This window comes from Tachysurus fulvidraco, chromosome 8 (assembly GCF_022655615.1).
Source record: "Tachysurus fulvidraco isolate hzauxx_2018 chromosome 8, HZAU_PFXX_2.0, whole genome shotgun sequence".
NCBI lineage: Eukaryota > Metazoa > Chordata > Actinopteri > Siluriformes > Bagridae > Tachysurus > Tachysurus fulvidraco.
In genome coordinates, this window is record NC_062525.1 from 20,779,069 (window position 1) to 20,804,077 (window position 25,009).

At 40.9% G+C, this 25,009-nt stretch overlaps 2 protein-coding genes across 7 annotated transcripts; both read left to right on the forward strand.

Annotated features, from left to right (window-relative positions):
* The first annotated feature begins 970 nt into the window (after window positions 1–970).
* On the forward strand, window positions 971–14,708 carry mki67 (marker of proliferation Ki-67). 4 transcript variants are annotated; one of them, XM_027176920.2, is made up of 15 exons: window positions 971–1,124; window positions 1,601–1,713; window positions 2,849–2,930; window positions 5,003–5,118; window positions 5,212–5,284; window positions 6,306–6,372; window positions 6,464–7,150; window positions 8,456–8,685; window positions 8,765–9,533; window positions 9,625–9,746; window positions 9,830–10,004; window positions 10,094–10,228; window positions 10,324–11,694; window positions 11,816–14,110; window positions 14,215–14,708. In XM_027176920.2, exons 2-15 carry the CDS (start codon window positions 1,625–1,627, stop codon window positions 14,301–14,303), a joined length of 6,300 nt encoding a protein of 2,099 aa, XP_027032721.2. In that variant the 5' UTR covers window positions 971–1,124; window positions 1,601–1,624; the 3' UTR covers window positions 14,304–14,708. The 4 variants fall into 4 exon arrangements, with proteins under 4 accessions (XP_027032721.2, XP_047673304.1, XP_027032720.2 ...); XM_027176919.2 differs by lacking the exon at window positions 971–1,124 and adding an exon at window positions 1,308–1,409 and having other exon boundaries at window positions 8,459–8,685; XM_027176918.2 differs by lacking the exon at window positions 971–1,124 and adding an exon at window positions 1,309–1,409.
* Window positions 14,709–15,049: 341 nt separating this feature from the next.
* On the forward strand, window positions 15,050–23,377 carry tut1 (terminal uridylyl transferase 1, U6 snRNA-specific). 3 transcript variants are annotated; one of them, XM_047817358.1, is made up of 10 exons: window positions 15,050–15,217; window positions 15,636–15,826; window positions 15,976–16,182; window positions 16,261–16,375; window positions 17,326–17,467; window positions 17,851–18,045; window positions 18,140–18,249; window positions 19,380–19,502; window positions 20,364–20,456; window positions 21,996–23,377. In XM_047817358.1, the coding sequence occupies exons 1-10, from the start codon at window positions 15,142–15,144 to the stop codon at window positions 23,099–23,101; spliced, it is 2,358 nt and encodes a 785-aa protein (XP_047673314.1). In that variant the 5' UTR covers window positions 15,050–15,141; the 3' UTR covers window positions 23,102–23,377. The 3 variants fall into 3 exon arrangements, with proteins under 3 accessions (XP_047673314.1, XP_027032758.2, XP_027032759.2); XM_027176957.2 differs by having other exon boundaries at window positions 15,051–15,217; window positions 17,326–17,450; window positions 17,819–18,045; XM_027176958.2 differs by having other exon boundaries at window positions 15,051–15,217; window positions 17,326–17,450; window positions 17,822–18,045.
* Window positions 23,378–25,009: the final 1,632 nt, after the last annotated feature.

Below are 25,009 nucleotides of genomic sequence, written 5' to 3' on the forward strand. Positions count from 1 at the left end.
AATATAGAGTATGTCTCCTTTAACCACATTGAAGACATGAACTTTACGTTAGTTTAAAAAGTACTGTAGGGTAAATGTAGCTGATTTTGCTACTTCCCTAATTCTTAACTTCTGATTAATTTATTAGCAAGAAAGTTATTTCGGAATTATAGTAATAAAGGTTTTCAGACGTAAGTATGACTTGATTGTATCAGTTTAAAATTTGTACTATTTAATCCTTGAGTAGATTTTTGGCTGAGACATTAAGTGACCCTAGTTTTTCTGACATTATCAATTACCTTTTATTTTAATGCTTTGTCCGTCTCTGCATACTAATGGTTTATCACACAAACCTCATACAGTTTAGAAATTCAGAATTTGAAAAAAAAAACTTATTTTGCATTTATGCTACAGTTAGAAAAATACAGCAATATAAGGTTGATGATGATGATGATGATTATTATTATTATTATTATTATTATTATTATTATTATTATTATTATTATTATTAAGAAAAGAGCAGATAGAACGTGAAATATAAAATAATGAATAAATATTTCAGCCGTTACATTTGATTACTTTCTTGTTTTATTTATGTACTTTCGATGTAATATTGTTTTGTTAATTTAATTGTCAGATTATAATTAGCAAAACGTTGTCTATTGGTCAACTACACTGTCCATCAATTGCAGTTTAAATGCGAGTGCTCTTCCTATTGGCTACAACATTTTCCATTCATTCATTCCGCGACCAATCAGCGGCCTTCGCGCGGAATTTCGAACTCTATTCAAACCCCTAGTCGTGAACAGCCGCAGTGTTCCTACGCCTGTTTGACATAAACAAAATAGTTCCATGCAATAGTACTCAGACTGCATAAAGGATGAATTCATTATTAAATATGTACAACACCAAATTCTATGTGTTTATGCTGTGTTTTGCGTTCGATTAATGAAAGTCTCTTTAGTTGTTTGTTGTTTGGCGGAGGGATATGGATGGTGCGCTGTGCCCCTGCACGCGGTGTGCACTAGTTAGTGTAAAGCTGTTAGTTCGAGCGGAGGTCAATATCGGCCTCAGTGGTCTGTTTATGTCGCGTTTTTAAGTTATCGATGGAATATTTTTCATCTTGAAGATCTGTATTAACTCAGGTAACGTGTTTGTATACAGCTCTCGTTCTAAAGTATTGTGTTTTTTAATTATTGCCGATTACAGAACTCTATATGACGCGTAATGATTTTGGTTCCTAGTCGTTTTCCGACAGAGCTCTCAAAACTCGGTGGGATTGGTGGGTTAATCTCGCGAGCGTTCGCTCATTGGACAGTTAAGTGTCCGTATAAATCGCTAGCCAATGCAGAACGAAGAGGCGGGACTTGTCGGAAAACGAGTGCTTTTGCAGTAACATTTTAGTCGAAATGTATAAAACCGAATTAAAGGTTTGTTGTTTTATTTTGACATTGTTATATGCGTTTTAAGAGACTCGTAGAAAGTGTGGGTTTCTTTGGAGAAACAGATGCTACTAAGGATAAGATTTTAACGCAGCACGAGTTCGTGTATTTAAGTCAGACATCGAGGATAAACACAGTTTTGTGTGATTAAGTGTTTCCTTTTCCACTTCTTTATCCAGGTAAGTAAAGCTGGTGTAAGGAAGATGCCTCTGCTGGGAAAAATCGTGGTGATCAAGAGAAACGGTACAGATGGAACCGAATTTCCACTCACAGCATCCTGTCTTTTCGGGAGGTCAGTAATAAACACTAAATTTGATTTAATTTCTATTTATCGTGCCAATATAACGTGCTGGTGTACTTAGTCTGTGACTGGACCGTTTGTCTAGAGCGGTTTTTCTGGCCATGTGTTGTTCGCGTGCGAGTCGACTCAGTAGTTCGGTTCTTGTGAGTGAACGTTAAAAATCGACTCTCCTACTGTACGTGAGCTTTATTTTCATCATATGCTATAGGTAAAGGTAATGCATTCGACGTTTCTGTCGAATTGACAAAAAAAAGCTATCAACATCTTTTTAACATTCGAGCTGTGTAGTCTGTGTTTTTGACTCCGAACCGATACATAGGAACGGCTTGCGTATTTAAAAGAATGTCTTGTGATTATTTACCCAGAAAAGTATTTCGAGATTTCATTATTTCATCACACGTCCAAATCGCGTTTGTTTGGTTTAGGATCATACAAACAGTATTTCTTGTAGAAGTTGACTCTTGTTTATCAGATGAGCCGATTGATTCGACTAACTGAAAAGACCTGAGATTCTCATCACTACTGTTTAAACTCGGGCGGGTTTTTCTGCCATTGACGTCACACTCTCCTCTTAGCCAATCAGCGTGGATTAGACGTCACGCGCTCCAGGAAACGTGCTCTGGTTTTCATGCATTTTGCTTCACTGTCAATATAAACAGTCCAATGCTGATTATGGACCGTTATCAATGTTTCTGAACGTTCTTTCAGAGGTCCTCTATACAATGCACGCAAATTGTCCAAGTATAGTCCAAAATAATTCGGATTAATAATGTTTGTGTCCTAAAACCCAGCTCAGCTACTGCAGTGCATCAGCTGCTGTAGATACAAATCTAAACTAGTTATCATAGATCATGGATTTGCTTAATAATCATGGCTGATTTTTAAAACTGATCAACCAAGGTTCATTTCAACGAGTCTCTGTATACTAACGAAGGATATAAATGTTTATAAACTATCCGGATTTTTTTTGTGTAACATGACATTTCTTGTGTGTTTGCTCCTGTGACTTATTTTTAGGATTCAAGTTGTGCAATGAACTCTATTATCCATGTATTACATTTACTCTTTGAATGTACATTGTTTATGATCTCCATCTGACGTGTTTTTTCCTTATTATGGTTTCAAGGAAGCTTGAGTGCGATATCCGGATCCAGCTGCCACAGGTGTCGAAGGAACACTGCAGAATCGAGTTTAATGAAAACAAAGAGGTAAACAATTCAGGAGCGAGTCCCAAATTCATCCAGCATGCGGTCCTGAATAGTGTTTTAGCTGCCTACAGGATAATAATTTAGTTGTAATGAAAATGAGTGAATAGTCAGATTCCAGTGGATGGTGTTGGCCATCGTCCTCATCACCAGCAAAAATGTTATATTAGCAGATTGTGTGACCATGTGTCTCTCTTCTTCTTTTTTTTCTTTGTGTGTGTTGTGTTTATTTTTTAAATTGTTTCTGATTGTGTAAAAATCATCAAACTATGCTTGAGAAGCATTGCTAATTGGCATTTTTTTATCTGGAATGATTGCCAGTTGTGTGGGTGTCATGAGTATTCGGATGTTATCTAGCCACTTGGAGCAGAGATAAGTGTGACCCAATACTGCTCTTTCTGGGTTCCTGTAAGGAAGCTGTGTCCCAGTTGATGTTGCACTTGTTACAATGTTTAGTGAGTCACAATGGATCCATGATGCACTGCTTCGCTGCGTTTCTTTAGTCGGCTGAGAACTTGATTGGGTCTAGGGCTGGGACGATTTACTAATCTGGCGATTCAATACTATCCCGATACTTTTGTGCCGATTCAATACATATTGCGATTCTGTAGCTATTGCGATTCATTGTTTAAATTGTGATTTTTGTTTGCTTAATAAAGATTAGACAATGGCAAATACTTGATCATATCGTTAAAGAGACTGTATATGAGTTATATTAACAGAAACAATGCATCACATCTTTCTGAATTTTTATTTCAGGAGCATATACATACATAGTGCATAAAGAACCTTGAACCATAAAACTTTCAAGTACCAAAAACTTGAATATAATATTTAAATGTGCAACAAAATAACCAAAATCAATACTCTCTGAAATAAAATAAGTGCTGTTAATCTGTTCCAATAAATAACAATAAATAAAAAAGCTCCGGAACAATTTATTTAAAATTGAAATAGATTTATATAAAGATTTATTTATTTATGGGCTGTCAGGGTTACATAGGACTCTGTAGCTCGCGATGCGACTCGTTGAGCTTTGCTTAAACGTTTTTGTTTTTTTTACTTCTGACGCAACCTCGTCATAGATTTTAGGCAGGACTGTGTCTGTGAAAAGATTCCTCGATGGAATAACGTACCTCCGCTCCAAAGTATGGATCATACTTCGAAAACCTGCATTTTCCACAACGCTATAAGTTCGAATGTCTTTGCAGATAAAAAGAGCAATCGACTCTGTGATGCGTTTTGCCTTCTCTGAAGTGCATGGTAATTTACTCAATGTCACATCCAGAGTTTGTTGAGACGCTGCAGGTTGTTTGGCATTCAGCCTGAAATTTGCTATCACTGTATGGCAGAGTTTGCATACCGTTTTAGTCATGTCCAGCGCAGCTCTTCCTGCCAGTGTGTAAAATCCAAAGTGTTTCCACACTTGTGATTTAAAATGTGAAGGTGCAGACACAATTCTCAAAGAGGTTTGCTCCCCTGCCTCTGCCATGGTTTAGCTTTCTTGCGCCAGCTTAAAACGGATACAACGTCGTCTAATACAGACAACAACAAAATACGTTTCGCCCTCTGTTGGAATAAAAGCGATAACGTCTTCCCGCCACATCTCTGGAAAAGTAAAAAAATTAAATATATATCGATTCTGAGCCAAACAAATCGATCTCAAAATCGTTTTAAAAAGAATTGCGATAGTTTGGTGAATCGACTTTTTCTCCCACCCCTAATTGGGTCCGGAAGCATTTGTACAATGTGGTCTTGTATCAGTTTCCATAGAACTCTAGTGATTCAACCCTGAATCGACTCGAATGCTGGAACACTTAAGGAGCTCACAAAATGTACCAGTTGTTGATATAACCATTGTAACTATACAGGCAACTGACCACAGTCCAAACTGACACGTCAGATCTGCTCACTTTTAGAGCCCAAAGCTCTCATCACTGGGTTTTTCTTTGAGGATTTTTGCAGATTTCCGGTCATATTTTACTGCTGCATTAACACTATTTGAATAAAGGTTGTATAAATGTACCTAGCATGAATCAACAAAATAGTGTTGGAAATTCTTTCTTTCCCTCCAGCTTATTTTGACCAACCTAAGCTCAGTGAATCCAACCCGCATCAATGGTGAGGTTCTGCAGCAGTCTGAGCGTCTGAAGCATGGAGATCTAATCACAATTATTGATCGTTCTTTTAGGTACATCATCATTTCTTAATGTCCAAAGCATTGTGTGTAGTTTTATATTTTATTCTCTAATTGTTGATATAAAGTTGACCTCATGCTTTGCAGGTTTGAGTATCCACCTGCGCCGACTCCAAAGAAGAAGCGTTTATCGACACCTGGTAAAGGAGAAACTGTCAAGGTGAGTGTTTTACCTGAGTGCAGGGTCAAAGTGTCCTGGCACAATGCTGTTGATGGTCAAGAATCTTTTTTCTTCTTCTTTTATTTAGCGAGGAACTTGAGCAAAAACATTTTGGACTAGTTCCATTTTTCACATTAGACACCAGTCCAGTGTGAACCTTTTCACCCTAAAGGTTTACATTTTACTTGTGTTTTTTCCCCATTGTAATTTGTTAAATTTGTAAAAAATTGTTCGGACTGCCTAGATAAATGTGTAATTTGTTATGCTTGTTATTTTAACAACTGTTTTATTATTTGAAATATTTGGTTAGTGTTAGGATTCAAACTTCCAAACGTCCTCCCAAGCAGAACTCCTTTTTGGAGGCCAAGAATGTTTGAAAACTTTTAACGAACCTTCTTTTAATTTTTTTTTATTATTATTGGGTGACCTTAATAGCATGTCTTCTGAAGGAAATTAGATAGTTTACATGCCCCCAAAGTTGATGGAGTCCAACATCTCTAAAGCACTATTCGGACGGGACTAGTTTTACGTGGGGATGTGGAGTAATGCAATTTTACCTCAGGACGTCTGTAATATCAATTGGCCAATTCGCACGGGACAAGACATCTCAGTAAAACTAGCAGAAGGGGGAGGGGTAACTCGCTTTATGCACAACAGTAACCTCCTTGTCGTCATGTGTGTATGACGTTGCTTCCTGTTATCACGTGCGCAAACAGACAACATGGTGCCTCCATGCTTAAAAAACGTGCCTTTTAAACAGGAAATGACGGAATTTTACCGTACATATTTACAGCGGGTCGATTCGGACGGGATTAGTATTACCTGAGGTCATTTTTCCGGACCTTTTTTTACAGAAGGTAAAAAAAAAATCTGACATTGTCCATAATGATTACCGAGATGGCACATTCGGACGGTACTAAAATCACAGAGAAGCTCTGGTAATAATTACTTTACCCCCAAGTCCCCACGTAGAACTAATCCAGTCTGAATAGGACTTAAGACAGCTTTGTCTGTTTCCCAGGTTTTGCAAGACCAGCAGGTGAAGAGCACACCTGGGACCACAGAGAAGAAGTCTGAGCACACCACAGGTACAGTAAGCTCTCGTGTTGCATTGCTGATGACTTGTGATTGGCCTTTGCCTTTATTTGACTGTTTCTTTTCCTTTTTTTTTTTAAATAGATATCTGTTTGAAAGATGGCTCCAACCTGCTTGTCTGTATGGACCAGAGCATTGGAGATCAGCAGAGCAAAGCGAGCATGGACAGCAGCTCGTCTCCCTTCTCTGATCTTTACAACATGGTCAAGCGAGATCTGGCCACCAAACCTGTGTGGAAATCTTCTAGCCTGTCAAATACCCCTCTCTCAAGACCTTCAGTGGACAGACAGGAGATTGAAGAGGTTTCAAGTGAGAACATTAAGCCGATGACTCCAAAGTCGGTCAAGAAAAAAAGAAGATCCTCAACCGTCAAGTCATTAGAGGGTGTTCAGACAGAGAACCTGTCTGCAGAGGAGAAAACAGCCACACCTGTGGTTCAGGTAATGCAGATGAGGCACTCGGAGGGCATCAGCATGCCTGTATCTCAGAAGAAAACTCCTCAGACAACACCACAAAAGTTCACCACCGATCAAGTGGCCCAGCAAATAGCCTCCAAGAGTCCGAGTACCAAGTCGCCGAAAGCCAGGAGGAGCAGCACTTCCCAAACCCCAGAGAAGCAAACCATTTCCCAGAATCCCTCAGAATTAGAAGAGTCTGGAGAGGTCAAAGTGAATCAGGCCACTAGAACGTCCCCGAGAGCAAATGCGGGAAAGAGGTTCCAAGTCCAGGATGTGTTGGAGGCTGTAGTCACACCCACTTCTGATGGTGCAGGTCAGTTTTTTTATTTTATTGTAAGGTGCTGTGAATTTTAGATATTTGTTTATATTTGCACTAATTATAGCGGTAACAAAAAAGACTTTATGTAAAATGGATGGTGCTAACCACATTCCTGTGTCTCTTAATCATTCGTGTTTGTTTGGTCATCTACTGAATGTAGAGCAGGGGCCTCCAACAAATCACTACCAAGCTACTGGTAGCTCGTGGACCCACTTCTGGGTAGCTCACTTAAAAGTTCATAGAATATCTACAAAATTGATAAAATCACAAACATCCCGACCTTTTCCAGAGTTGAACCGAATCCGACCAATCATACTCCTCTGCAGGAACACATACATCACACAGTTTAATACAGCCTTCGATCAATCTTTTTTAAACACAGATCGCACCAAGAATGTACATGGAAGCGTTATATAAACTTAAATCTTCGAAATTTTAAATTGAAAAGTTTGGATAAAGAAACAGCAGATCTCAACTCGGAGGCTGCTAGGGACTCGATAGCATTAGGAATAAAGCTACCAAAGCAAGACTGCTGAATGAATATATACTACTTCACAAAAATGCATGACGTGCGTGCTGTAAACATTTCTCATTAGTGAAGGTGGGGTTGTAATCAAGTCATGTGAATGCCAATAAAGATAATATTTAATAGGCCATCAGGGTGTGTGCCATGGGACTTGTTAATGATTTGCTGATAAATAACAGAATCCATGTGAATAAATTAAATCTGATGATAGTAACTGCTGATAAGTTTTATCTGTAAGCCTGGTGTTAAATCAGTTGACTCAACAATTAACATGCTGCTTATGTGAATATAAAATGATGTTGCCAAAAATATGACCCCCAATATTGACATCTTTTAAAAAGTTCACACAAATATAGATTATTCAGCCCGTTTGGTTTATAGCAATAAGCTATGTAAATAAATGTTAATAATAATCTAACTCTAGTAGCTCTTGGCCACCTTATTTATGTCAGAGTAGTGCTGAGTGGGGGAAAATGGTTAGAGACCCCTGTTGTAAAGAAAGCCTTACTATGTCATCATTAGGAAGTATATTTTTATGATACTATTCAGTGTGTTGTAAGCTGTTTATTATTCCTGAGCATTGCTGCTTTTCCTTTTGAAACAGGAGATCAAAATGGTGATCTCGTTTGCTGTTTTTGTTTATTTTAATTTAAAATTTTGTTGAATTAGTTTCAAAGAGATACTATTGTTGCTAACAAGAAAATCTTAGCTGGCAGATAAATCTATTACGCCACACAACTTCTTGCAGACATATGACTTAGCTTGATGTTCAGCAGGTAATAGGCAGGCCTCCAGCAAGAAGCACAAACGTGATGACCTACCACTTCCTGTACCCAAGAGAAAACGTGTGTCCTTTGGTGGACAGCTAAGCCCTGAACTCTTTGACAAAGGATTACCACCTAATTCCCCCTTACGCCGAGGAGCGACCCCTGGGAGACGTAGCCTGGGGTTCACTCAGAAATCTCACTCGCTTCTGAGACGAGCCTCTACCATTGGCCTGATGGTAAGATTTGAAAAAATGCTTGTGGTGTTTTTAGTGTTTCTAAAGCATTTGTCTTCTAACGTCTCTTAATGATCTGTAGGGTTATAAGCTTGAAGAGGATATTGCAGAGAGCCCTGCTAAGAATCGTTCACCTAAACGGGCTCCTTCCCCTGCCAAGGGCCTGAAGACGCCTTCCCCTGCCAAGGGCCTGAAGACGCCTTCCCCTGCCAAGGGCCTGAAGACGCCTTCCCCTGCCAAGGGCCTGAAGACGCCTTCCCCTGCCAAGGGCCTGAAGACGCCTTCCCCTGCCAAGGGCCTGAAGACGCCTTCCCCTGCCAAGGGCCTGAAGACGCCTTCCCCTGCCAAGGGCCTGAAGACGCCTTCCCCTGCCAAGGGCCTGAAGACGCCTTCCCCTGCCAAGGGCCTGAAGACGCCTTCCCCTGCCAAGGGCCTGAAGACGCCTTCCCCTGCCAAGAAGTCTCCAAGCCCAAAGGCTAAAACCCTGTCTCCTAAATATTCCAAGACCCCTTTACCAAACTCACCAACCCCAAAATCCTCCCGGAGGCAATCAAATGCTTCTGTGAAGTCTCCCTCTCCAAGTGAAGAGTTGCTTCTCAAGACACCTACAACGCATGGCCGATTTTCGGTTTCCCGAATCAGCACCCCGTCACCTGACTCTGTTCACAAGAAAGAAACAAAGGAAGAATCTGTACCAGTAGTAGAAGACCCTTGGAAACGTGTTACTCCGAGAGCCACGCTGAGAAGCAGCATGAAGGCATCGGCTCGGAAGACCCCAAAGAGTGTTCTGAAGAGCGCGCTTGATGTTGTGCGCTCACGACGCAGTGGAGCATCACGTGCTAACTTGAAGGGTAAGGTCGATGTGTGTTGTGGCAAATATCCCACACATCCACCCAAAACACATTTTTCTTTTAATAAGATTTCTTTTGTTCCTGTTTTAAGTTGTGAGTTCCTGGGCTGACATTGTGAAATTTGGACAAGCTAAGCCTCAAATGGATTTTGGTGTTAAGAAAACAGCAAACAAGAAGACAGCAGTCAAGCAAACTAAAGTGACCAAGCCCAAGGTAATTTTGCTTCTTTCTTTTTCTGTTTTTAAAGTTTTGGGTTCTTTTTAATTGTTGTTTATGGATGTGTACTTTGTCTGCAGACACCTGCACGCAGACTAATAGATCACACAAGTACTGGACATGCGGATTCTCCAGCCAGTATAGTTGTAGGCAAGGCCTACTTAAGATCTACCAAGCTCATGGGTGCTGCTCCTAAAGTAGTATGCAATGTTGCCCTGTTTAAAAAGGATTTGAAAATGGATGAAGATCTTACTGGTGAGATGATTTGATTCAAGTTGAACACACAGCTCTTATACAAAATATTTCTTCTCTTTCAATTCTCCAACATCTTTGTTCGTTCGCAGGGGTATCGGATATCTTTAAAACTCCGGCTAACAGCAGACGGAAGAGCGCTTTTACAAAGACTAATGTGTGTCCAGCAACACCACTTGTTGGTGAAATGACTGAAATCTCAGTAATGAATACTCCCGAGGAATCTGGTAAGTGTTGCTCTTTTTGTTTTTGATTTTCTTTTTTAAATAGGTTTAGCATTGTGAATGTTCAAGACCTAAACTCATCATATATTTGTTTATAGGTGAAATGGTGGTGTCTCCTATGAATGTTGCGTCTACTGCCAAACTGGGTCGCTACAACAGTGAAGCTGTGAGCAGACTTCTCCAGGATGACCAGGATGGAAGTTTAATTGAAGAAATGGATGACTCAGTTGGCCTTAGTCCATCTGGAGTATCCACAGTATTAGATATGCCTAGTAAAAATCAGACCAAGAGCAAGAAGGCTGTACCAGTCGGAACACCACAACAGAAACCGACTCCGCAAGAATGCCTTACAGGTGTCAAGAGACTCATGAGAACACCTAAGCAAAAAGCTGAACCTATAGAAGACCTAAGAGGCAAGTTGCTTAAGACGCCCAAAGAGCCAAAACCACTCCAGGAAGTGAGTTTTGAAGGTGTTAAAGAACTCCTTCAGACGCCTGAGCAAAATGGAACTCCTTTAGCAGAAGAATTGTCTGGATTAAAGAGAGTGAAGACTCCAAAAGTTACCATAAACAGCCCTGTGGTGTGTTCTGTGGCCTTGAAGAGACTTACCAAAACCTTCATGGATAAGACTGAGCAAGAGGAAGACCTTACTGGAGTAAAGCAACTGATGAAGACACCCAAGCAGAAAGAGGATCTGGTTGAGGAAGACCTGACCGGCATTCAAGAGATGATGAAAACTCCCAAGCAGAAGAACCAGCTGATTGAACAGAAGAAACAGCCAATCAAAGAAGATCTGACAGACATTCAGCAGATGATGAAAACCCCCAAGCTGAAGAACAAGCCAGTTGAGGAAGACCTGACCGGTGTTAAGCAGATGATGAAAACCCCCAAGCTGAAGAATAAGCCAGTTGAGGAAGACTTGACCGGCGTTAAGCAGATGATGAAAACCCCCAAATTAAAGAAACAGCAAGTTGAGGAAGACCTGACCGGCATTCAAGAGATGATGAAAACTCCCATTCAGAAGAACCAGCTGATTGAACAGAAGAAACAGCCAATCAAAGAAGATATTACAGACATTCAGCAGATGATGAAAACCCCCAAGCTGAAAAACAAGCCAGTTGAGGAAGACTTGACCGGCATTAAACAGATGATGAAAACCCCCAAGCTGAAGAACAAGCCAGTTGAGGAAGACTTGACTGGCATTAAACAGATGATGAAAACCCCCAAATTAAAGAAACAGCCAGTTGAGGAAGACCTGACTGGCATTCAAGAGATGATGAAAACTCCAAAGAATCTGGTTGGGGGGAAGAGCATGTTTCAGACCCCCAAGAAGAAAGGTGAGCCAGTTGAAAATGACTTTGGAATTGATAATTTGATGAAGACCCCCACACAAAAAAATGGAGTGATCGAGGAGTCCGTCATTGTTGAAGAGCTTGAAAACTGCAGTTCTGGTGCTTTGCTTGTTGAAGGTGAGTTAATGCTCTGCTGTGTTTGCACACACACCTCTTTAGCTCTTGTTTTATATAGAATTATGCGGAATTGGAAATTGTGTATGTATGCTAAAACAGGTTAATTCTCTCTTTTCTTAAGATGCCTGTATGGAATCTAAAGAGAAGGCAAATATCTGCCTAGATGGAGATGTGAAGAATGATACAGAAGAAGCTGAAACTTCTTGCCAGGAAGTGAAGGAGGGGCAAACAAACGTATCCACTTCTGCTAAAAAAACTAGGTGTGGCGCTAGAGTAAGAATGGCACAGAAATCCCAGAAAATTCGGGAACATCAGGTGGATTCAGATTCTCTGCCTGCTGTAGCTGCTGGAGTTCAAGATGAAACCACTGCAGATTCTGCAAAGTCTGTTTCTACTTTGCGAGGAAGGAGGGGCAAGTCAGCCATTGAAGTCTTTGAGAATATTCTTGTACAAAGTCCTGCTGGAAAGTCTAACAAAGGAAGAACCACAGAGGAGCAAGTTGAGGCTCCAGTATCATCTCATACCTCTGCAGGTGATGAACAGGTAGCACTTAAACCCAGGAGAGGACGGAAAGTTGCACAAGATGTTGAGGATTTGCAGGTAGATCCTGTTATCTCCATGAAGTCACCGGCTCCTGTTAGGGGGAAGAGAGGAAGGAAAGGAAAACATGTATCGGAGAATACACAAGAACCAGAACCTTTAGTCGAAGCTTCAGTTGAGGAGGTTGGGGTGGCATCAAAGAGTGCTGAACTTCAGCCATCAGCAGAGACTGAGGTACCAGTTAAGACCATCACCAGAGCAAGAAGAGGCAGGAAGGAACCCACAGTGGCTGCAGAAGAAGAAACCTCAGACACTATGAGTGCAGATGCTGTAGTGGTTGAATCTGCAGCAGAAAATACCAGGAGAGGCAGGTCAACAAAGAAGGAATTGCTGAAGACCTCACAAGTTATGGAATCTCTGGAAACCACCCCGATTGTTGTCGAGTCAGATTATGTTGATTCTAAATTACCAAAGAGTACCGAAGCTCAGTTAGCAGCAGAAACTAAAGGTCCTGTTAAAGCTAATTCAAAACCGAGGAGAGGCAGGCCAAAGAAGGAAATTCCAGTAACAGCACAAGTTGAGGAAATCTCTAAACACTCTTTAGATTCTGAGGTACTGCCTGAAGAACACACTGAAGTTCCTGTGAAGTCTAAACGAGGAAGAAAAGTGAATCCAGTGGCTTTAAACAACCAGTCAGTGGTTGATGAACACACTGCTGAACCACATCCAGTTGAATCTCCAAGTAAACCAGAAGCTCCCACAGTCAGGTCTGGACGAGGTGCTAGAAACAAGAGGTTAAAACCACAGGCAGAGGATGCTCCTAATGATCATGCAAAACATGTCATTACAACAGCTGCTCCGACTGAGGAACCAGCAGAAAAACCAGTGGTGCTAAATGTCAGACGAGGCAGGATGCCAAAATGTCCCAAAGCTCAGGTATTAGATGACTCTCAAGAAGAAGCGCAAGATAAAACCAGTATTGACTCGGAACCCATTCGCAAGTTGGAGGCACCTACAGTCAGATCAGCCAGAGGAAAGTGCACAGCTGCGGTCAAGGATGAATCAGAGGTTCCAGTTAAAAGAGGGCGTCGTGCAGCTACTGTTGAAGTCCCTCCTCCAGTTGTCAAGTCCAGCCGTAGTAGAAAAGCTGCGGCAAAATATGAGCCCGAGGATGTCACAGCAGATGCCACAATAATGGTGGAACCAGTTAAGGAGCCCGGCAATGAAACAAAGGTTCTGGTGTCTGTGACTAATGAAACATCACTTACCCAGGCAGACCCTGGAGTAGTAGTTAAGGGTGGAAGAGGGAGAATCGCTAAGAAAGCTAAGGTCTCAACCAAGAATACCTCAGTCAATGAAGCTGAAGACACAGCAGTGGAAGAGCTTCAGCTCAAGAAGAAGGAGGAAGCGACAGATAAAGAGGATCCCTCAGTTGCAGAGATAGAAAAATCAGTCAAAGGACGCAAAGGTAGAGGGGCAAAAAAACAAGAAGATCTGGAAATGGAGAAGCCAGCTGCTGAAGAAAACATCCTACCAGTCAGGAGAGGACGAGCAGCCGCTCCAGTTCTTTCCCAAAACAAGGAAGTGGCCGCTTGTCCTAAAAGGGGGCAGAAAAGAAAAGACATGGAGACTGTAGCTGAGGAAACCGTGGATACCGAGTCTTTACCAAAGAGGAAAAGGGGCAAAGGAGCTGGTGCAGAAACTGAAACAGTTACAGCTATAACAAGCAAAGGAAGGAGGACAGCAGCAAAAAAGGCAGAAGAAACCCCTGATGTGGAAGCTGAAGAAGCTCCTAAAAAAGGAGAAAAACCTGTAAGAGGCCGGAGAAAAGTAACTCTGGAGGATGTTCCACCTCAGGCAGAGGATCCTGTCCTAGGTAAGTTTTCTCCACTTTCTTTTAGAGAACTTTTTAAACCCGAATACATAGACTTGCATGGATTATTACATGGATGTTCAAAAAAGACTTTATTTTTATTGCAGAAACAGCCACCAAGCGAGGAACTAGAGGTCAGAAGAAGGCAGAGGCAAACGTCCCTACCGCTCCTGTAAGACGGTCAAGAAGGAAATGAAGCACTGATCTTGAGATGATGTAAATAATCTTCAAGACTGAGGGGTTTTTATGTACTTGGACCATTTAATTATTGTGGTGTTTTTTTGTATTAATTCTTTTTATTTTTTTACAGAAAGTTAACATGATTTTTAAAATGTTTAAAAAAAAGTGTAATTGTTTTTAAAAATCATTTCAAATTTTCAAATTTATTTTTTTAAGGTTTGGGGCATTTAAATGCATTTGTGTTCTCCGAATTGCTTCCTCACCCCCTGAGCCTTCTGTCTCTCTCTTCTCTTCTTGTTTTGGGGAAAAGTTCACTTTTATTTACTTCTCATCCTTTTTTTTTATCTGCCTATTTTTAGCAGTTTGTAGCTTGGAAAAAAAAAAGTCCTGATAATAAACAGTATGAGGATTGGAAAAATGAGCATCGTCCATCTTTAAATCATTTCATGGGAACTGGTTTAATGCTTTTTGTAAAATATCTGATTATATAAATATATTGGTGTGTTAAACGTCACCAGAATCAGACGAGATCATCTTTCAGGGGTAGATGATGACCATTGGAAATTTGATTAAACACAAGGAAGCACAAGTTGACTATGAGCACAGAGCAAAAGAAATGTTTTTTTTTTTATTATTGTATGGGTATATATACATATAGGGGAGATATGATATATTTAAATTTTACAAAGTTATAAAAATTTCTATTTTCAACTCTATACTCCGCACCTCCTCCTAAACGGTGGGGGCGACGCATCGTAAATACAACCGCTAACAAATCAACGAAGAAGACGACTTGCGGAGGAGGAAGAACACCGACTTGGAGGGAGATTTGAGTTTTGTGTTTGCGACGCACAATGGCGACCGACCCAGACATCAAAACATTAACAAATGGATTTATTTGCAAGTTATGCGATGTTAAGATTCCTAACGGTAGGGTTTTTGTCCCCCTCGACAGTCGAGTTAATGTAGCACGGCTAAATACGCTTATGCTAAAAATGCTAATGCTAACCTCGTTAGCTTGCCTTGTGGTTTTGTTTACGTTTTCAGCACGTTGTTGTCGTTAGCACGAGTTAGCACGAGTGCTGAGAACATATTAAAACATCAAATTTATCTGTTTCTGTTAGTTCCTGTGATATAAATAAACATAACCTGGCAACAAATCAATAAAACAAATGTATTCACTTAGTAAACAGTTTAGCTGAAGATGAAACTTTCTAAAGAGTCGGTTCTTTTAAGTGACTCCTATGTGATTTTATGATGTAGCTGAAGTGGAGACTTTTTACCCCTGATGTCTTTCCCACCGTGAATGTTTGTTTTTTTATCGTCCTGATGTTTATTTGTGACTCAGAGGCGAGTTTAGGGGCCCACATGAATGGGAAGAAGCACCAGCACTTGTGCAGACTGCGGGCGAAGAGAAAAGCTCAGGAGGAGAACAGCGTGTATGTCAGCGGCTTCAAACCCGATACGTCTACCAGCGAGCTGTCTGAATATTTCCAGCAGTTCGGACCCGTGTCCGAGGTCATCATGGACAAGGAGAGGGTGTGTGTGAGAGATGCTGCAGTCATTAATATTGACAGTGTGTGTTTAGATGCTGTAAACAGTTCTGGGTCATGATTATAAATGATCCCAGTACTGATCCCTATGGGACGCCATGTGTGATTCCTATTTGTGTCTGTGTTTTTGTGCAGAGTCTGTATGCCATTGTAGAGTTTACAGAGAGCACGAGCACCGAGGCAGTGTTGGCTCAGCTGCAGCATCGTTTGGACGGACTGAAGCTCCGCGTAAAACCCAGAGAGAGAAAGGAGTTCAAGCTGGCCAGCAAGGGGAAGCACGACCGAACAAAACCTCACATCAGCCTGGAGAAGCTCAACCACGAGCTCTGCCTCATGTCTTCTGTAAGTACTTCTTTCTTCATCTCCCACCATCACCACAAACACTGCTGATAAAGACCCCCCCCCCCCCCATTCCCTCAGGTAAATGAGCAGATGCAGAAAATGGTGGAGATTTTCCAGCTGAGTGAGAATGACAGTAAAGCAAGGCAGCTTCTCATTCAGCTCCTGGAGGAGGTCTTCATCGAATTTCTACCAGGTCAGAATCCAAATGTGAGGTGTGTGTGTGTGCATGAGAGAGATAGAGCGCATGTAAATAACAAAAATGATCAAAGCACAATATTCCAGGATGTTCCTATGGTACACAATGCATATCACAATGTTTTAGAATATACCACCAGTAAAAGAAACTGGGGGCAAAAAAAACCCCAAAAATTTATTGGTTTGATGACGCATTTATTTCAGCTGCACAAAAGTAAGGCAACATTGAATATAAGCAAAGTTATAAAGTATTAAAATTAAATAAAAAAAATAATAATAAAAATTCACAAAAAATGTCACGATTGTTGATTTAATTGTTTTCAACAGTGTCATTAGTCTAAAGTTTGAATTTTAAAAACCTGTCATGTCGCCCATCAAACCTACAGAATGCTCTGCTTGCCTCTTGCTCTTCTGGCTCTTCTAAATGCCCTTGAATGTAAGGTCTGAATTTTGGATTTGAATCAAATCATGATGACTGTCAGGTAGACGGCAGGAGGTTATAGATTTACATAGATCGAGATTCACTGTGTGAGACAAAGAGATAGAAGGAAAAACAAAACACACATCCACTTATTAGTAATATGAATTATTGCAGATGAATAGTACAGTGTTTTTGTTCTATATACTTTTTATAATAATAAAAAAGAGAATCGATGCCCTGGGACATAACACTGCATTCAGAGATGGTTATAACATTTTATATGTGACCTAAACACTTAGAATAGATCTCACAGTGTGTTTGGTTGTATTGCTTCTCCCTGAATCAGCTCGTAAGCAAATGATTGGAGCCGAACTCATAATGTGACATTTGAGGCATCTAAACTGGTGAATTGTGCCCTGTTTTTATTTTACACCTCAACAGTCTAAGTAAATGTAAAACCCTGTTTAAATATGCTCAATGTGATGCATGACTGAAATTCAGTCAAACGTTTTATTTATTTTATACAGATTGTCAGATCGTTCCATTTGGCTCCTCTGTGAACACGTTCGGTTCCCACTCGTGTGACCTCGATCTCCTCTTGGACCTGGAGAACACCAAAGCCTTCCAGAATCGCACCAGGATGTTAGAGCAGGTTTGTGACCATGGCTCGTACACACACACACACACACACACACACACACACACACACACACACACTGAGGAACACTTGAGTACATTTCACTCTATTTAAAAAAAAACCCTGATACTTTATTTGACTCATTAATTGACTCAGAGAATTTTATGGAAAAGGAGCATACAAATAATTTCACATTGTTAGTACGTGTGATTATGGAGGTAAAAAGAGGTGCAGCAATTGATTTAAAAAGGGATTATATTTAAAGTTGAAATGCAAAAAGGCAATTAAAAGGGGTCTACATTTTAGTTAAAAATTAATAAAGTTAATAAAAGTTAAACATAAAAATGCATTAAAACAGTATTATTTTCCTCCTCATTGACCAGCAGACGCCCGAGAACCAGTCAGAGGATGGACAGTCAGAAGACATCCTGTCCGACATCAACCTGGCCACGGCTTCCCCCGCGGAGCTGCTGGAGCTGGTGGCGGCCATTTTGAGAAAGTGCACACCTGGAGTGCATAAGATCCAGACAGTGAGCAGCGCACGCCTCCCAGTGGTCAAGTTCAGCCATCGGCAGCTCAACCTGCAGGGAGACATCACCATCAACAACAGGTACAGCAAAACTCATCGTCATTGCTTATTTTATTCAAGCTGGAATAAAGGTGTAAAAAAGGAGTTAGTCGTAATGCTGTTTTGCTGACGACAGGCTGGCGGTCAGAAACACGCGATTCCTGCAGCTCTGCTCGGGGCTGGACTCCAGAGTGCGCCCTCTCGTCTATACTGTACGATTCTGGGCCAAGCAGAAACAAATTGCAGGTACGGCATCAGAGTTCTTGTCCGATTGCATCATAAATAGGACAGGTTGTATCCCCTGACTCTGATTTCTTTATTTCTCCACTGTGACCAGAAGATGACAGCAGAGCTTTAGCTTTTAGTCACCAACCAGCCACTGTGACTTATCTTAACAATATAGAGTGTTCTTTATAAGAGGCAGGCTTTCTGTGGGACAGGTGAATAATAACAATAATGATAAAAAGTAGATAAAACGATAAGTAAATAAAGTTAATCACATTTTATAGGCATTAAGAGTTTCATTTAAAATTCAAATAAAGTCAGCAGAGTAAAATATAATGTTTTGGGACTTATTTTCCGCACCATAAGGCGCACCGGATTATAAGACGCAGTCTCAATTGCGGGGTCTATTTCTGTACTTAACCCATACATAAGGCGCACTGTATTATAAGGCACATGCTAAAACATACGGTCTACAAAAAAAAGCTAACGGAAGCAAAACAGTGAGTTTAGTTAAACTTTATTCTACTATTTAACAACACACACACAGATAATCCATCAAAGTCCTCACCTACCGGAGGCGTGGCGGAGGTAAGCGTACGTACTGTACGTATTACAGAATGTTCTCTGATTGGTTTATCGCTGCCAGCGTACGTAGTGTACGTCCCTGTGTCAGCGGGAAATGGTCCGACAGTCAATCAAGCGGAGCGCTTACCAAAGTCACACAACATTTTTACAGGTTTTGGAACTCAGTGCACACAGGCGCACTGGATTATTAGGCGCATGGCTGATTTGTGAGAAAATTTAAGGCTCTTAGGTGCGCCTTATAGTGCGGAAAATACGGCACTAAAATATAACAGGAGAATATTATACATTAAAACAATTAATAGAAAATATTATAGCAAAATGAATAAACATTGTAAACGTTTAAACAATACTGATGCATTTTGACCTAAAACGGAAAAAGATTCCAATGGGGTGCCAAAACTTTTAAATCAGCGCGTTTAATTGAGGCAACTTGGACAAACTGGTGGTTAAATCATTTTAGAAACAGAAACCAGCTCAATAAGATGTGGTTGATGGTGTCGATGTAACTTTTCTTTCTCCATGTCCGCTTTTATTGTTCGCATTGTGAATTCTGTTTTTTTGCACAGGAAATCCGTCTGGCGGGGGGCCACTGCTGAACAACTACGCACTGACGCTGCTGGTCTTATTCTACCTGCAGACAATCAGTCCACCTGTACTGCCTTCTGTGGAGCAGCTCAAGAACATGGCATGTACGTACACCTGGGCTTATTTTGTGTTGTACTGTAAAAATGTCTGGTAGGAATAAAAAGAAACACAAAGTACAGTAACTGTTAGACCTCAGGTGTAGCTCCAAACGTAATTACAGTGCTATACAAGAGTCAGACTAGCAGGGTTGGGAACCGAGAACCGGTTCTGGTTTTTTAACAGGAACCGGAACCGTGAGGAATTTTTACGTTTCGGTTCCAAACGTGGTTCGGATGAGATGACGGGCAAAGCACTGGGAGCGGTCACTTTAAATAGCCACGTCTTACCTCATGAATATTAATTGTTTACACTGTTTGCAGTCACGCAACCAAATGCGCAGCTTACCACAGAAATCAGTCACTCGCGCTGCTGTGCTGAGGTTCGCTTTGTGTTAAACATGTCTAAAAAAAAAAAAAAAGTCTAAAGTGTGGATACATTTCCAAAGCTACAACAATGAAGCAAAGCACACCCCCCACACCCCCTCTGAGAGGGTTTTCTCCACAGCTGGAGATACAATAAGCCAGGAAAGGTCTTGTCTTCTCCCAGAGAAAGCAGACACGTTCTGTTTTGTTACGTTGTAATTCTGGATGTTAAATTTGATGTTGGATTTATTTACATTTAAATTGAAATGCTCTGTTTAAAATATTTAAAGAGTGATTAATAAACACAAATGGAATTGTTTAAGTATTGTGCATTATTTTTCACATTTCTTTTATTATGGAATCGGAATCAGAACCCGGAAATGCCTTTTGATACCCAACCCTACACACTAGTGTCACACACTTGTGGTGGAGTTTAATTAAAGCAGAGAGCGTGTCGTAATTACACACAATTCATTTTTTTTTGTCATGACTTGGGTTGTATAGGTGAGGAGGAGGAATGTGTCATTGACGGATGGGACTGCACCTTCCCTAGTCAGCCGATCGGCGTGCCTCCTAGTAAAAACACAGACGACCTGTGTAAGTATCGTGATATTTAGATACTGGAAATCAACCTGTTTTTGTAGAGAAGTGCACAAAAAAGATTAAAGCATAGAAAGCCATTTCATATGCACCTTTAACCTCAACAACATAACAGCAACATTCAATTCTTTTTAACAGGCTTACTTCGATATTCCTTGGAAAGAAATAAGCTCTGAAATAATAATTCTCAGGTTTAAAGGTATAAAGTGAGACCGGGATCCCACCAAGGCCAACAAAAACTAACCAGACAGCAGGAACTAAATGAGACAGAAATGAGCTCCATAGGACAATGAAAGTTGTCTTATCTTATCCGGAAAGGGCCGGTGTGGGTGCAGGTTTTCATTCCAACCAAGCAGAAGCCACACCAGAGGCTACTGAAAGCCAAGAACAACTGATTAAACAGGTGGAATCAGGTGTGGCTTCTGATTGGTTAGAATAAAAACCTGGACCCACACCAGCCCTTTGTGGATAAGATCGGACACCACTGCTGTAGTCACTAATCACATGCAGCAGGTTGCTAGCTGTTGGTAAATGTTTTATCTTGGTCAGGGTAGCTGGGGTATAAATGGCCGATTTGTCATATTTTGATTAGTAGAACAATGTAAAACTTTTAGAAAATATTTGTTTGAAGGGACAGGATTCAGGATTGGATGAGATTAATGAAATGTACTGTGTAGTGGGTGGGGTTGGTCAGAATATCTGCAGGAGCGGGTGGGATAGATCAGAGGTCTATTAGAAAGGTGTGGGATTGGTAGTAAGGTCAGGAAGAGGGAGGGTTGGACAGAATAGCTTAGGGAGTGGCAGAATTGGTCAGAACTTTGCTGGTGGATATGACGGGGTTTTCTCGTGTAAGCACTCGTACGAACCATTCCTTCAGGAGTGGAATGAGTTAAACAGAATTGGTTGGGCAGCAGGAAGGATTAGTCAGACTTAGTTTGAGAATGGGTCTGATTGGTCAGAATTCTTTCAGGAGTGGGGGAGTGGTCAGAACCTGTGAAGTATCTCAATTAATTCAGGAGTTTGTTAGATGCACCATCGTACACTTATGTGCTTGTTTAACATCCAATTCCAGGTTTAGTTTCCCCTTTGCTGATATAATAATAATAATCTATAGGAATATGTAGGATGTCCATGAAGATTTGTGTTCATTCAGCCACAAGAGTATTAGTGAGATTAAACACTGGACTGGGGTCTGGGGTGCATTTGGTGGTGTATTTTGTATCAAAGGTGTTCAGGGATTAAGGTAAGGGCCTGTGCAGGACACTCGAGTACCATGTCTTCATGTGATCTTTATGAAGTGTTTGGGCAATTGTGTGGTTCCAACAGTTTGGTTAAGAACCACATGGGTCTGAAGAGCAGGTGTCTGTATTTATTCGGCCCATGTAGGTGTAGGTCAGAGTGTCTCCGGGAGCAGACAAGATCAGTCTGAATTCCCCTACACACCTCTATTCTGGTCCACCAAGGATGATCTTTTCTGTAGGTTCTCCTGTTCTTTCCCAGTATCTCATTATCCGATTTCCCCTTTCTCCCTGTCAGGCACTTTACTTTTTGGTTTCTTTACCTACTTCTCCAAGTTTGATTTTCCTGGATCCGTGCTGTCTCTGAGAGCCGGGCGCATTCTTCCCATCACAGACTTTCTGAGCAGAGATGATATGTCTGATACTGCAGAGAACTTGGACAGTGCAAGGCAAAAACCAACTGAACACCCTAAACTTGGACCTGTTAACATCCTGGACCCATTTGAGTGCCACCATAATGTAGCTGGCAACCTTACCGAGCGAACACACAAGAACCTACGCAGGGAGTTCTGCGAAGCTGAGAAGTACTGCCGGAGCCAGCAGTACCAGCGCAAGTCATCCAAGGGCAAGTCCTGGGGGCTAGTTAAGCTTTTCGCACCACATGCAGAGGGTCCCTCCTGCTCACATGATGCATTAGAAAAAGTCCCGGAGATCAACATCCCATTCAGGGCAGCCATTTTGACACCTTCTTTCCGTGCAGAGCTGAGTTCAGCAGGAGAGGCATTCCGAGTCCTTTGGTTCAAAAAGGTCTGCTCCGCCTTGGAGGTGGTGTTCAATGACATTCTCAAGTGTACACTGTCAGACCATGTCGAGATCAGTCAAGATCAAACCGTCACCAAAGATGAGGAAATTAACAATAATCAGAGTCTTGACAATTCCAGCCATCAGCAAACAGTTCAGACTGGAATAAAGAGACCTTTGTCCATAGAGGAAGGTCCATCCTGCTCTTCTTCACCCCTGGAAAAGAGGATGAGACTGGAACCAACAACAAATTATCCAGAGGTGGCTCACTGGACCTGGACTCAGAAACACCCGGTGTGGGCTGGCCGAAGGAAGATCCGGAGAATTTTACTGAAAACAAGTGATGAGTCCTCCAAGCCTGAAGGGGGCTGCAGCAGCATTGAGAGCAGGGTGACCCAGTACATCATAGAGAATGACTCAAACCCAAAGGAGAAAGTGCAGTTCGGGGTGGATGCCGTTGTAGCCGGCAGTGACGAGTGCACGAAAGCGGTGCTTAAATTTAAAGCAACCGATGATCCTGCAGGACATTTTCAAGACTTCGTCCATTTTCTTGATACTTTCCTGCCCAAGATGGTGGATACATTGTTGGCGAAATCTGAATGATCATTTTGTTCTTTGACTGCCCTTCCTGCACATTTCATTTGTAATAAGTAGACTATTGGGTCTATTTGAATGTAGACACAATAATTAACAAATGTTTGATATAGTTTGGTTGTCGTCTGGCCTGTTTTTCCTTATTTGTACTCTGATTTTTTTTTTGTGATTATTCATTTCAAAGAAACAAATTGTTTTGATTTAAACTAGTTTGTTGTATATTTTGGTTTGTTTATTGTCAAAAAGAAAAGTTATAAGTGCAGGTTATTAAACGTGAAGCTATCAGGTTATGGTCTTCAGCTTCTGCTTTAGATGTGTGCTCCATTTATATCTAGTTATTTATTTATTTCTGAATGAATGCAAAAGGCCTGTTTCCATACATAATCTGCACCTGTCAACACTTTTAATCCATGTTTAACTCAATGAATCGTTTTGCTCAAGATCGAGGTTTAACTCACTGAATTCCTTTGGTTAAGACCAAGATTCGTTTCACTCTTAATTCATCAGATCAGTACATGACTCAGTGAATTGTTTCAGTTGTGGCCAAGATTCGCTCATTTCTTTCAGCAGGACAGTGTTTGATTTGCTAAATCCTTTCAGTTAGGACTTATAGCAGCTCCACTTTTTTTCAGTGAAACATTTTGGTTATGGACAAATTCTCTCGGTTCGTTCTGTCAGGATTTGACTCAGGTGAATCATTTCCATTCATGGATGAGATTCAGTCTGATGTTCAGGAGATCAGAGTTTGACTCAACAAATCAAAAAGCTTTCTCATTATTAAACTGGTTGGTAAATCCTTTCAGATAAGACTATGAATCTCTTCTTTCTTGTTTTGTGGATCACTTTTTGACTCCTTATGATCATGGATGAGATTTGTGTGAGTAAATTACTACACCCCTTAACTTGAGGGAGGAATGAATTTCGTCTATGATCATAAATGACTCCGTGATTCGTGGCTGACTCTTTCAGAGAGCGAGTGTGTGTGGTGCAAGTGCAGACAATAGTAATCTTTGTAGCACGTTAATAAAATAACAGTGATTATTAATTATTTGAAACGCCTCAAACGGTTTGGTTTCTGCCTTAAACTGCAGCATGATCAAGTCGAATGAATTCAAATGAATCGTTAAACTCAACCAAAATTGTGTCTCTATTCTATTACAGAATATAGAATGGATTTTAACTCAGTTGATTATCATCCCTTCTATGTTCTGTACAGATAATAAAATTGTCCTTTGTATTCCTAAATTCCTAAAATGGCGATTTTTGGATTCTTTGTTAATACCAGCAGTGGCTCGTGCTTTTACAGAACAACTTCCCAGCAAGATGAAGTAAAAGGTCAGCCTTCACCCGGTGCTGCTTGGCAGGAGATGTACGAGTGTCATTATGGATAAGGATGTGCAGTTTCCATACAGATGTAGTGTGCTCCAGACAGGCTCACCGATTAACATCAACTCATTTCGTTCGATCTGAGCTGACATGGATAGCTCGGGACTGCATTAGGATGTAGAGAGAAACCAGGACTGGGTGCTTCCCATCATTCTTCGGGGGTTATAAAGGATGCGCCGATCATTTCCATGTGATCTCATTCCTGAGCTAGCTATAAATATACACCACAAAGGGAAATATATATTTAATCTAAATTGAACAGATCTGAGTTTTGCCAGAACTCTATGCAGTGTTAACTCTGTGTTATACTCGGTGAAAGTTTATCTGTCGTCCAGCTTTTGAATTTGACCGTTAACGTTTCTCAACCCCAACACACGAGTTGCTTCAAACCAGGAATTGGGGCTCTTTTTAAAAATGGCTGCTGCCAATGTTTATTGGTCATATTAATTTTTCATGACCATTCAGATTAAGGCAAGCTCAGATAACCAAAATAGAGGACAAAAGTCAATATATCCAGTCTTGTGTTTAAAT

Excerpts from the sequence above, each read along its gene's own strand:
- tut1 (XM_027176957.2), top strand. The coding sequence starts at position 15,142 with ATGGCGACCGACCCAGACATCAAAACATTAACAAATGGATTTATTTGC. Across the intron at positions 17,451-17,818 it reads GCACCAGGATGTTAGAGCAG|CAGACGCCCGAGAACCAGTC; the intron begins GTTTGTGACCAT and ends CTCATTGACCAG. Across the intron at positions 20,457-21,995 it reads TAAAAACACAGACGACCTGT|GCACTTTACTTTTTGGTTTC; the intron begins GTAAGTATCGTG and ends TCTCCCTGTCAG.
- mki67 (XM_027176918.2), top strand. The coding sequence starts at position 1,389 with ATGTATAAAACCGAATTAAAG. Across the intron at positions 5,119-5,211 it reads ATTATTGATCGTTCTTTTAG|GTTTGAGTATCCACCTGCGC; the intron begins GTACATCATCAT and ends CATGCTTTGCAG. Across the intron at positions 11,695-11,815 it reads TGGTGCTTTGCTTGTTGAAG|ATGCCTGTATGGAATCTAAA; the intron begins GTGAGTTAATGC and ends TCTTTTCTTAAG.